Source organism: Plectrocnemia conspersa, unplaced genomic scaffold, assembly GCF_051122295.1.
Source record: "Plectrocnemia conspersa isolate PC_06_02 unplaced genomic scaffold, ASM5112229v1 ptg000014l, whole genome shotgun sequence".
Classification (NCBI taxonomy): Eukaryota; Metazoa; Arthropoda; class Insecta; order Trichoptera; family Polycentropodidae; genus Plectrocnemia; species Plectrocnemia conspersa.
The window spans coordinates 30,576,922-30,591,216 of record NW_028277178.1 but is presented as its reverse complement, the minus strand read 5'-3'; the positions used below and the strand labels follow the sequence as shown (position 1 = coordinate 30,591,216).

Genomic DNA, 14,295 nt, shown 5'->3' with positions numbered 1-14,295 from the left:
TCAACGCACACAACTTATTATTAGTTCGGAAAGTGGTGAACCGATGACATGAAACTTGTCGGCGAGTGGAGGACTTTTCTTTGATTGTCACACTAGTCGCTTGATTGGGGTTGCAATGCATAATTACACGACTCTATAATTTAACTTTGAATCGTTGAAAAAATAAATATATTATTAGAAAGCAAATAATTTATTGAATAAATATATAGCAGGGGAGTAAAAAATAGAGGTAGGTGACTGTAATATATCAATGCACCAGGTGGCAATTTCACTGCTATAAGGTTAAATACCCTCAATTGTACTGAATTTATATATGAAGTATAGCTTAGTCGACAAAGAAATATATTGATATATTCTGCAAGATATAAAATTTGTTGCTTGCATTATTCTTCTTGTTATTAATATTATACATGCAGCCCTTCGCACTTTTCTCTTGAGAGTATTCACACAAATGCAGATTCATTATCTTTACAAAATGATTTGGGAGTCGCTACCTTTTTGCAAGGCGTCGATAATGCTCAGTTTTGTTATGCGGAGCGCGTGTCACTTTAGACAGTAAAGCCGGTGGCCCTATAGCTGTAAAAATTGTATACTAAAATTATTTATATTTAGTATGGAATTTTTAAAAATAGTTATTAAGTAAAAAATATTTGTGTAAAATTTTACAAATTATGGTCGTGATCACATTATAACCGTTTTTTAGCCAATTATACTTTTATTGTACTCAAACGTCCACGATTTTATTTTATAATAATACAGGGTGGGCTATAAATTTTTGCATTTTTTAAATTGCTTTTAAGCGGGAACCGCGCGTGGTAGTCCTTGGAAATTTATACGCAATGGATCGCTTCACAGAGGGAACAAAACGCGTTCTGCATAAAGCAGTTTTACAATAACAATTATTCTTATGTGATTTTTGGCGTCTATTACGCGCTCAGTACCTATTACGCAGTGTGAATCAATTTCAGTGTTAATTCAATCAAATTATGGCTCAGAAAGTTCAAGAAGACCGGTTCAAACCGGTTCAAACATGCAGCCCCAATTTAACACCTCTTATTTTTTTATGGCATTATCTCAAAAGTTCTGTTTACTTGAATAAACCAGCCGCATTAACATAACTTAAGGCGAATATTCAAGAGATAGTCAACAACCCACGCGCTTTGTATCATAGAGTGTTTCAAAACCTAGGTGCCAGACTCGGTGGTGGTGGACATTTAGATGACATTATTCTAAGGCACGATTTTCTTAATTGTGTTCTTTGAGTGAAATTAACATTCATTATTATACGACCTGTAGTTTTTTTTTATATTTTTATTGAAAAAAATGAAAGGTTGTACAGTACTTTTTTTTATAAAATTTTCAAAAGTACAATAATTTAGGGCCTACCTAGTATTTGTCTTAATGACGTAATCCTTTTTCGGGGTTTCACTTTAAGATATTCTCGTTCTCGCGTTCAAGTGATGAAAGTTATTGCGGCACAGGTTCTGGGGCGTTACGTTTAGGGAATACAGTCTCTGGGTTCTGGGGCGGTCTGACGTTGTTTCAAACTTTCAACTCAGATTATCTGATACTTGTATTGTTTATATACATATCTACAATATCCTTGAACTCATTCTATTACGTAATATCTTTCTTTTACCATTACCATGTCTCTAGAGTCTGACTTTCAAATTATTTATTCTTGTCTTTGTACGCGATTTTTTTCATATATTTTTAATGTGCTTTTGAACCTTTTATAACTACACTTATTAATAAAAGTAAATTAATTAAGTCATAACGACACTGAGTAATATCAAATTCATATATATTGACATTTAAGAAAATCGACCAAACATATTCGAGATTCTCAAATGGCTTTCAGAAACCAACGAGACACGAACGTTCTCAAATATAACGTGGAAAAAAATAGAGAAGCATATTAAATTCACAAGCACGAATGAAAAATAATAAGAAAGCAAACGATTGCTGTAAAGGGGTGGTCTCGGATTTTTTTTTTCTCTCTCAAAATCTCAACTGATCCATTTGTGGGGCAATCGTTCATTTGTCAGAGCGCACCTTTCGTGATAAGGGATGCTTTGTACGTAGATCCAAGTCCAATCCATCACTGGCCCGCACAACAAAGACACGTAATGACGCGGGGTGGAATCTAGGTGGTTAGCCCTTGGAGTGTTCAGGGTCCCACGCGCTGCTCGCTCCCCTGTAAATAAATAATAACGCTACCCCAGCGTTAGTAATGCACACGCCCTGAATTTTATTTCGACCATACTAATTATGCTGACCCTGCAGTTTTCATACGCTGAAAGCTCTCTCGGCTCGCACACGGTCGTTTAGGTACCTGAAAAAGGTTGCCATGGCAAACTCGGCAGAGCCGAAAAAGGGTTGGAAGATAATGAAACTTTTTTCATTATTCACTTCGAACGTGTTTATCATAACACTAAACAACAATTTTAACCTTATTTGCTACAAAAATTAAGTAACCTGATTCGCATGGGTGTTTAAGCTTTCATCACTAATGAATCTTTGTAAAGAATCAATTATTTTTCCTTTCAAAAAAATATAAGGTTTTTTTCTCTCGATCTCAAAAACAATGAAATTATCGTTGCTTTACAAAATTATAGCCAAAAACGATTTAAAAAAATATTTTTAATGATTAATATTTATGGTTTACAAAAGTCTGAATCTTAGGTGTTCTTAATATGAATAATTGCTATAGGTGTTTGTAATATACTTCATATATCTAATTTTCATTTGAAAAGCACCTTTCTTTGATTGACGCTTTCTACTGTGATCATATACAGATACAAATAATACTAGATTGCTTAGTTACGTAAACTTATTAAAGTTAAAGTAGAATTTGAACATACGACTTTTAAAATTAAAAACAACTTTTTATACTGATAAATATATATTCTGCAAATTTATTTACAACTGACTATTATTATTATTTAATCAAGATTCATGATATAATATATAAAAAAAGCAATGTAAGGATGTTATGTGCGTGAATAGTATCGTATTTTGTGTGTACATTTTCTATGGTTTGATACATACATATATGTATATAATATAGAATATAAACACGACTGAATTCGAGGATCATGTCAGGGAAGCAATATTAGGATTTACGGCTGAAAGAATATCGGAAAGAGTGAAACCATCATCAATCATTCCAGAGCTCTTTATTATTCGACGATGACGTTCGGCCCGCGGCCATGGGGTCAATTATTGTCTTTCTCTTATTTTATATTATATAATATTTGGCAGAGTTCCTATTATATCGACTTATTTACGTTGCTTTTTTATAACGCAATAATTTGCGAAACGGAAATTATTTAATGATTCCTTATTAAGCAAAAAACTAACTCAAATATCGTTATAAATGATATGTTATTACCTATTTAACACATGTATTTTAAAAAAGTGTTTGAAGTTGCTAAGAGCTTAAAAATATTTCAATTGCAACTTCAATCAAAATGAAAATATATGTATACTTATTTTAGAACTCATTTTTTATATGCCTAAACTAATGGAACAGTTCACAATATAGATACGAGCTGCTTAACCCTTTCCGCTCGTATGGTGCGTGAGACGCACCAGTACTTGGGTCTATATTACTCGTCAGGCGCGTCAGACGCACCATTTCAATTAATGAAATATAACGTCGATTTTTGGGTATTTCCTGTGCATGTTTTGAATGGCGTTTTTGCAGTGTTGTAGACAAGAGTTTCAAGAGTCATACCTTATCAAAAAAATATCATTTTTACCTGAATCAAGCCGGGGAGAGCTTATTTATCGGGATAAGTCGGAGTTTTTTTGATGACTAAATTTAACGGCAGATTTGCCGTAGCTTCTCCCAAAGGCAACAGTTGGCGATCGCCTTTCGGTTGACACGCGTCGGTGACGTTTTTATTACCTATTCTGTTTTCGACAGTGGCTAGGTTGTCCGTAATTTGTGTCTAAGTGAAACTATATATAGTGACTGATAATTTTGTTTAATTACTTATTTTGTAATTTTATTGTGAAGGTATTGTAACGTTATTTTTTAAATATTATTGTGAAAAAATAGTGCTATGACTAAATATAGTGGTTGTGAAGATATGTTTTGTAATGATAGTGTATAATCTTATATTGGACGACAGTCAAATAGGCGATTCAAAATGGGCGACAGACTAACGGGCGATGGTCTTTTGGGCGATACAATAATATTGCATTACAAATAAATGTGATGCAAATGATGATCTTATAATTAATTAAATAATTAACGTAATTAAATACATACGAAAATATAAGTAATATTTTTTAGAAAAGAATTAAAAGATGAAAACATTATTCGGTCTAAACAAAATATAATATACCTACATAAGATATATGTATATTTACTTATCATTTGTGCATATTTAATCATAAAATTAATCACTTAAACAGTTTGATTTTTTTATTCAAGAATTTAAGAGAGTTACCCGATATTATAAAACACTTAGGCTAAAGTCGGTAATTTTATTATAAATACCTACCAAAAAAATGTTTATAGTGGGACCTTACGCGAATTTTTTTTATGTTTTGAGCCTTGGAAACTACTGTGAGAACAAACTTTTGGAATTCCCAAAAATCGCATATTTTACAGTTATCTATTTTAAATTAGATAGGATTGTTATATATAAATATAATAACACAGAACTAGCGTTGATAAGTGTTTATCGTGGATTTCGCCCTTTACGCGATTTTTTTATATTTTGAGACTTTTAAATTACTGTGAGAACAATCTTTTGGAATTTCCAAAAATCGCATACTTTACCGTTATCTATTTTAAACTGGATAGGGTAGTTATATATAAATATAATAACCCAGAACTAGCGCTGATAAGTGCTTATCGCAGATTTTACCCTTTACGCGATTTTTTTATATTTTGAGAATTATAAATTACTGTGAGAACAAACTTTTGGAATTTCCAATATAATTTTTCGTTTTAACCCTTTATAGGACACATATTTTTGTTTTATTTACATTTTTTAAAAATGAATTAATATCTTATTTGTCGTTTTAGGCTGCAATATTCTAAATTAAGTCAACTTTATATTGAATGGTAAACTGACCTACCAATGTACGTTATCACGGGTGCTCTTGTAACATTAGGTTCATTATTAAAAAAAAAACATAGGAAAAATAAACCTTAATTTTGGTGGTATATACATGTACCACTTTGTTCAAGGTGTCCTATAAATAGTTAATGTATATTTTATTAATATTTACAATAAAGCAAGGCGTGCAAGTTTTTTTTAATTTCTGTCGCCCAATAAACCATCGCCCAATTGACCGTCGTCATCGTATAAAATTACAAACAAATACATATTTACCATACAGCTATTTATTAATAAAAGTTTTGTCTATTTTTAATTAAGAAATATATAAAATAATATGACACTAGCTGCAACGTTCCATTTGCCCTTCGATGGGGCGATGAGACTAATATTAGTTTATATAAATATAGATATCTTGTGGGTTTCTTTAATTATGGAAAAAACGTACAATTTGTAATTCTGCGAGCGATGTAAGCTGGCTTCGTTCGCAAGTAGATATATCTAAACCTAAAACCGAGCGGCATATTGTTATTTGTGTATATTTATGGTTTAAACATTTTTCGGTCCCATAAATATTTTAAAAAGGGTCGTCACCCTATTGTGTTAATTTATTGTTATGGATTGCCAACCAATGGTACTTGAGAGAACCAAAAAAAATAAAAATGTAATTTAGAGAAATGCAAGTATTTGTTCTGATTTCTTCGTTTTTGGTATTAGTTTATTCATAGTTATGCTCTACATATATAATTTTAATTTTTTAAAAGAATTTAACATTTTTCATTTTTCCCGAGCTGGCGACATACCTAGTACGAAAACGATTACGAGTGCAAAGGGTTAATTATAGAAAGAAAAAAAACATTTTTTTTAATATGTCGTTTCTTGAATATATACCTCTGTTTTTTTCTGTTGTACTGCATCACAAGGTTTCCAAGTCGTCTCTTGGATAACTTCTTGGCTGAACCAAGTCTAAATGAAAAACATATTCTTTCTTGAGCTTCTAAGTAGTGGTATAGTGCTAAAAAAATAAGTATCGGCAAATAATATCAGATTATATTCAATATTGTTTGATAATTTTAAGAAATATTGCGCCTTTATTTGGTATCACGGCGCCCCACAAGATCTAGCGCCCCAGGCAATCGCCTGTAGTGCCTGAACCTCGGGCCGGCCCTGGGCGTTATAACTGGGTAGAATACGCTCGGGATAAGGATTCCGGTTTGTTATTGTGTGCGTGAACTGTGTGGCTCAAAACAATTTCGCTCAGAATATTTAATTTTTTTATTTTAAAAGAAAATATATGTTTATTTAACATACATACATCTGAGCTAAGTTGGAAATTTCAACAGACAATCAAAAATATATTATATAATCGAAGAAACCAGACATTGATGTCATTAATTAAATATTTGCAAAATCCAAAATCTTTCACTAGTCAAAAAAATAATAAAGGATTTAGCTATTCTTCAAAAGCAAAAAGATATAAAATGGGGAAAGAAATTATTCCCAGATTGTAAAATGGCTCGACGACTCTATTAAATCATTAGTATCCATTGAATAAATTAAAAAATTATCATTGCCGCAACGATAAGAATAATAACATTTTTAAGCCTTACAGAGAATAGTGTAAAAAACCAACAACGTTCGGATTGATGGAAAAATAATTAAAATATTTTAATTCACGGGTAAGAGAACGAATAACTTACAGTGTATATTTGAAGCTTTGATAACAATTAACCCAGATATACCCAAGAAATTTTTTTCTCTTAAAATTTCATTTATAAATAAAAAACAGTGGCACGAGTTTAGTGACCTACCCATGGGACAGTGGGCATATCTGGGTTAAACCAATATCAACACAAAATTATTTAAAATAAATCACTAGAGAAGATCGAACTTCTGTGCCACACTGCACTTTAATGACGAATACCAGCGTTGACGAATCAGCGACTGTCCTTAAAAGAGAAAGCGAGACAACGAAGTACACGCTACATCGCTTCTCCCTCTCATATACATGTACACGCACACAATAACAAACCGGCATCCTTATCCCGAGCGAACTCTAATGGTAAAATTATCAACGTCGTCATTCTATGAAAATTGTTATCTATGAGTTTTGTAAAATAACTAAAATATGTTAAAATTAAATATATTTAAACATAGGTGAAGTATAGTTTTTATTAATACAACATCAATTAACTAATGTATTTTTCTTTTATGTTTCAGAATTATATTCTTTCAACTTTTATACCATCGATGGACATGCATCTTTACATTGCTCGAATAAAGTAAAACCTAGCGACTACTGGACACTACCTATTTTGGCCAGTTTATCTTCGCCAAAAAACGTATTCAGCTTCAGTTTTGCAAGTTGTCCTCTTCCAGACGACACAATCGTAAACGTAACTACGAGACTAGGTATTTCAAAACAGCTTTCTGTAATACGATTTCAAGCAAAGGGAACAAATATGACAACTATGTTGAAGAGATCCCACTTGGCTGGCTTGGAAAATGTGACTCGATTTGTTTTTTCTGGATATCCCTTCGCAGAATCCAACGACATCTTTGAAGACACGATAAACGTGGAGTGGCTGACGATTAGGTCAAACAAACTACACGTGCACCCAGATTTGTTTAAGCCTCTAACTAAATTACGGCTGTTAGAGATGGGAAATAGCGAATTGACGTCTCTTCCTAAGAGTTTATTCAAATATTTAAACTCATTGGAAGCTCTCAATTTATGGCACAATAAATTAACGAATCTAACGTACGATACGTTCGAAGGACTAGATTCACTTAAAGATCTCGACCTGAGCGGAAACGAGTTAAGCGTGATACACTCTGACGTCTTTCAAAATATGCCAAAATTAAAAATTGTGAGCCTCGGTTATAACCGTTTCAGTTCGCTACCTGAAAACTTATTTGCAAACAACTCGGAGCTGGAGACGTTTGAGCTAAGAAACAACTATCAAAGCATAGTTCAACTACCTGATAGACTTTTAAGTAATTTAACAAATTTGAAAGAAGTAGACATGGACGATTCGAAAATAGAATCAGTAGCAGAAAGCTTGTTTTTCGACTCTGTCCAGATAATAAATATCACTCTGTCTGGAAATAAAATTACAGTCATACCAAACTTTTTATTCCGAGATCAAATTAATCTCATTAAACTGGATTTGAAAGACAATAAAATATCTTCTCTGCCTGATACTGCCTTTCAAACTTTAATTAACTTGCAAGTTTTAATTTTGGACAATAATTACATCACAAAAATTTCTGCGTAAGTGATATTTTTTATTTTATTTTATTATGCAAACATATTCATATTTTATATTTATTTTTCAGAAATTTATTTGCTCGATTACTATCACTTCAAACTTTGAAAATGAAAAATAATAAAATTAAGCTTATATCTTACAATGCTTTCCAATCTACTTTAAAATTAGAATACATAGATATGTCATACAACAGTTTGAATTTCCTGGATAATAATGAATTTACACTTGAGGATCCGTCAGCTGATGTAACATTGTTCAGCGGAGTCCAATCTCCATTTAATAAAATCGATAAATTAAAATATCTACATTTGAGTCATAACAATATTAGTAATATATGTACCGACTGGAGATTATCAAAACCGACGCTTAAAATTCTCGATCTAAGTTATAATCAAATCAACCACTTGCAGGTATATATAATATATGTTATATGTTCTGTAATTAACATTCAATGATATACTAACGATTATATTTTATTTCAGTTTACAGATATTCACTTTCTGAGCTGGGAAATTGAAATCAATTTAAAAAACAACCAAATATTTGATATCAACTTTACAAATGCCGAAGAGAACATGGAATATAATAACATGGGCCACATAAAAGTGTTGATGGATTACAATCCTATACAGTGCACTTGCACTTTGCACCATTTTATAAATTATCAACAACACAGCACTAAAGACAGTCCCATAAACGTCGATCTCGGAAATACTACTTGCGTTTCTCCGCCTGAGTTGAAAGGTGTACCCATATCGGAGCTTACCACTTATATAATATTTTGTCCGTTGGACTCTCCTTATACAAACGAAAAGAAATGTCCTGAAAACTGCACATGCAATGTTAGGATAGTTGATAGAGCGTTAAATATCACTTGTCCACGCTATTCAACTACTCTCAATCTACCCGATGCTAGAAGTCTACAACTCAACTATACAGAATTTCATTACAAGAACAACTCTTTGAATAAAATATCATCACTTGGATTGAATACTACTGTATTGAATGAAATAAGGAATCTCTATGTTTCTGGTAATAATATCTCCCAGCTGACTGTCGAAGATATTCCTGAAGAAATTGAGGTATTTAACTTTGAAACATTACTTAATACTCTTTCAACTATGTTAATAACTTTATAACTCATTCATTTCAGATATTGGATTTGAGAAGTAATAAAATATCATACATTGAATCTGACGTCCTAGATAAACTACGTAATTCTTCTCTCAAGAACATGTATTTATCTGATAATCCTATACAATGTGACTGTTTAAATCATCCATTTTTGTCATATTTACAAGTTAATTATTTGTTGGTGAGTATTACATTAAACATCAACCTTTGAAGACGCGTTAACTGCCAAGAGTAGTTTTAAGATACATAGACATTTGCAAATTGACTCATGGTTTTTTTTTATACATCAAGTTTTATTGTGTAGCTGATGACTGAAATGCCGATAAAACAGTTAAAATACTTACTTTCAAAATTACAGTTGAATCAATATCTGATGATGCTGTTCAATGATAGATATTATATAACCATTTGAACATAACACTAATGATTAATTATATATTGCCATTCTTTTGGCACTTGCTTATTGTTAGATATAATTCTTTATAAACATATCTGAATTGACTGTTGGCAAGCTTTAATGGACCGAAAGTACCGTTTTCGTCCAAGTCATTCCACGGTCACTAAACTCCTATACTTCTAAAGGCAGTGACAAACAGTGGTGTAGTTCTAAAAAAATAAGTACCGGAACGCTACCCCCTTTGGGTAGATCAATGATATTTTAGTTTATGTGAACCCGGAGACGATTATTATGTTTGTTGTGTTGTAATTATAATTGGGTTGGGCAGTGTGCTGTTTAAAATTGTGGTGTCGGTGACTATTTAATTAAACTCAAAGAAATTTAAGCATATGTTATAACAAATCGAACCGAAACGCGTTCCGGTCATGGAAAAACGTACCACTACCAGAAATGGGTCATTTATGTTGCATAAGAAAAGTCCAAAATAAACGAAGCTTTTTATTATTATATCTAACTTTAAAATATTTCAAACTTAAATAAATAGTATATACACTCATCCCTCGAATCATGCGGTAAAAACGTTCCAGGTAAATATCGTGTAAATCGAAGCATAAAACAAAAATTGTAATAAATCGATCGAATAGTATTCACATGTATTTTTTAACGTTTCTTTAACTTATAAAGTAAACGAGCAAAATCTTTAGCGACAATCTTGCACTCCAAAATGAAAATCAGAACACACTGCATGAGCAGTGAAAGAAGATCAAGGTGTAATTCAAGTGCAAAAAGTGGGAGTAAGTTATTGCGTTTCTACATCACTGCGCTATACGTGTGAAACCAAATATGTATGATTCGGCGTATTTAAAAAAATGCTTTTCCTTAACCGTGTAAAAGTGAAACCATGTAAATCGAGGGATCAGTGTATATATCTTTCTATCGTATATATAAGTCATTTATATCATACCGAATGAGCGGATAAACTTTAAACTGTCATTATTCTATATTAAGTAAAATATTTTATTAGAAATCATTTCAATGCTTCACAGTTTGTCGCTTTTTTGTGTTTCATCATGACTAAAAAATATAATAGATGGGGCAATTTTATTATTTTAATTTTAAGTACTGATCAGGCGCGTACGGTGAGATACATTTCCTTTCGCTCGCTTGCTCGCATGTCAAGTGACGAAAGTGAGTGAGAAATAAAGGCGTGCTTTACATGCGTTCCGCACGTCCACTTCTTTTCACTCACTCTCGTCACTTAACACACAAGCGAGCGAAAGGGAATGTATCTCACCGTATGCGTCTAGTACTGATCAAAATATATTTAAACTTAAATTTGGTCAATAGCAGAGTGCAAAAATAATTATCACTTCTCAGAAATCAAAAATTCACGTCAAAAGCAATAAAATGGTGGGACTGCTCGGAAACGAGCGTTTCCACTATGATGGTGCCTGAGAAGTGATCATTGTCTTTGCGATCTCTTATTGACCAAAATTCACTTCTAAGAATTGAAAACTGTATTTTGCGCTCTTCTATTGGTCAAAATTCAGTTTAGATGTACTTATCGTCGCCATCGTAGTGTGAATGACTACGTTCTAGCGTTCCCACTACGACGGCGATGGCAATATTTTATTACTTGGAGTATTTAAAATATTTTTTTTTCTCAACTGCGTAAACCGACGGATAAGTGTATTTATTAAATGTGTAGTTCTAAAAAAAGAAGTACCGGAACGCTTTTTCACTTTTGGGTATTCAATGAGATTTCAATTTATGTGAAACCAGAGACGATTATCCTAGATATTTTGTTTGTTATGCTATCGGTGGGTTGTGCAGATCTTCTAACATAGATTTGTTAGAAGATCTGTTTAAATTTATTTGATCTTCTTGAACGAAGAAACAGATCTCTTAACAAATCGTTGTTAGAAGATCTGTTTTTCTTTTGCAAAAATATTTTTTGCTCTTATCAAATCTAGTAACAAATTGTACTGAAATTCATTCCGGTCGTGGAAAAAATACCGGAACAAAGTTTCGGTGCATTCTGGCTCCATTAAACCACTGGTGATAAAGTTCCTTAATACTAAAATCCAGAATAATATAGTCTATGCCGATTTCTTAACAAACATCTCTTTTAGAAATCATTCAACTTTTATTACCCAAGGTCTTGTTAGCTTAGGGTTTGCCATCAGAACATGAACTGTGATACTCATTGTTCCGATGGGTATTTCGTTTGTGATTAGACTTTCGCAGAAATTCAATTTATTTATTTTCTTTTCCTTTTCTTTATCAAAGACATTGAGAACTCATCATATTTATTATATGCTGACGTACATGTGCGGATTTACATAGTCGCTTTGAAGTAGGTCGAATAATAATTATAATAAATGACATTAACATTCTTTTCACGAAAATGTTTTCGATGGCGAAATATACGAATTCTATTGCAAGCATCGTAATCCATTTGATTGCAAAACACAAAAATTTGCTGACGTTTCGTTATTTGGGATTATCATTCAGGGGGCGAAGTCTGGATCTCATGATATATAACTTCAGATGATGACCCCAACATCTGAGATCGAAACGTTGACAATAGAGATGAGAGAAAGATAAGGCGCGATACAATAAATTGCATTCCTATCATCCAAAGCTAAGTAAACGTGTTAAAATCCGTAAAAAATTCTAACACTCATATGTATATAAATGTACATATACGTTTATGGATCAACATTTTGACTGAGGATAGTTCCATATATATGTTGATCCATATATATGTATATTTATGTAAATATTAGTGTTTTTATGAAATTTAGCACGTTACATAGCTCCTGATGATAGTCGATGATACTGCATTGAAATTATTGGATAGGTATATGATATGACTAAAGGTTTTTTTCAAGTAAAAAAATTAATTGGAATTTAATTGTTTTATAATTTTAATGTCAGTACTTATACCATTCATGAGTTAATTTTATACTTACTTCTCATTTTACATATATTACAACAAAAAACATCTTGTTCCAGGTAATCTTACTTATTTATTTTTTGTTTTCCAGATCGAAGATATGAAACAGCTTAAGTGTTCTAATGGAGAATACATATCAAAAGTCAAACTAGGGAATTTGTGTGGTACAGCTCCAGCTGTTGTCGCATTTAGCATCATTATAGCTGTGCTAGGTGTTTTATTGGGTTTTTTCGCCGCCTTATACTACAAATATCAAGAAGAAATAAAAATATGGCTCTTCTGGCACGATCTACTGCCTCGTTGTTGTCAAGAAGCTGAACAAGAAAAAACTTACGATGCATTCATATCATTCTCTCACAAAGACGAAGATTTTGTTATAAATAAATTGCTACCTGAATTAGAAGGAGGGACGAATCCATTTAAAATTTGCCTACATTTCAGAGATTGGATGGTAGGTGAATGGATACCGACGCAGATTGTCAGATCTGTGCAAGATTCAAGAAGAACTGTCGTTGTTTTGTCGCAAAACTTTTTGGAATCTGTTTGGGGTCGATTAGAATTTAGAACAGCCCACTCCAGTGCCTTAAAAGATGATAATGTTAAAGTAATAGTAATTCTGTACGGTGATATAGGACCAACGGATAAATTGGACGAAGAATTACAGGCGTACTTGTCGATGAACACCTATGTGAAATGGGGAGATCCATGGTTTTGGAGGAAATTAAAATATGCTCTTCCTCATCCTACAAGCGTTGAACCAATACTTCCGGCTCATAATGTTTCGAGGAAAAAAGGATTTGACGACAGGTTAGAGCTCATTCATTCTTCTACCCCGAGCACGCCGCCAGGACAAAACACTCCACCGGCTCATCAGGCTCACACAAATCCTCTAATGAATCACGTCAATACAATTCCTAATGGAGTCAAATCACCAAACGGGTTAAACGGTACGATCACGATGAATGGACTTAAAATTAATGGAAATGCAAAACATAGTGATGTGTAATGAAAAATAAAACATTTAAAATAAATTTTAATAAAAAGGCTGAAGTTCTTATAAATAAATATAAAATTCATAATAATTGTTTATTTATAGTTTCATAAATGGTGCAAAATGTTAGCTTCATAATAAATGTGCCTGGCGAAGTTATGAGATTAATGATATCGGTATAAAAGACTGATAGGTGACATCAAAAACAAGGATAAATAATTTGCATAAATGAAGTGTTATCATTTATGTTTCCTACTCATGTGAATTTTGTTCTAATGCATTATGTAAATTTACATATTTTACTTTATAATGACGTGGCATTTTTGATATGAAAAAACAAAACTGTTGATTTTAGAGCATTTATATCATAACAAAGAGTTAAAAAAAATAGTTACAACACTCAATGTAAATAATGTGAATATTAAATAATTAAATTGTAAATACAATATTATTACTTACCGTTT

The 14,295-nt window shown here is 32.2% G+C and overlaps 1 protein-coding gene across 8 annotated transcripts in view; it reads left to right on the top strand.

The window, feature by feature from the left end:
• Positions 1-13,858, top strand: part of Tl (toll like receptor) — a 207,913-nt gene extending 194,055 nt beyond the window's left edge. For all 8 annotated transcript variants that reach the window (XM_088203123.1, XM_088203125.1, XM_088203121.1 and 5 more), the window contains 5 exons: positions 7,299-8,352; positions 8,418-8,760; positions 8,833-9,432; positions 9,504-9,665; positions 12,932-13,858. In XM_088203123.1, the coding sequence (XP_088059249.1) occupies positions 7,299-8,352; positions 8,418-8,760; positions 8,833-9,432; positions 9,504-9,665; positions 12,932-13,846 (3,074 nt within the window). In that variant the 3' untranslated portion in view covers positions 13,847-13,858. The remainder of the gene's footprint in view (positions 1-7,298; positions 8,353-8,417; positions 8,761-8,832; positions 9,433-9,503; positions 9,666-12,931) is intronic.
• The last annotated feature ends 437 nt before the right edge of the window (positions 13,859-14,295 follow it).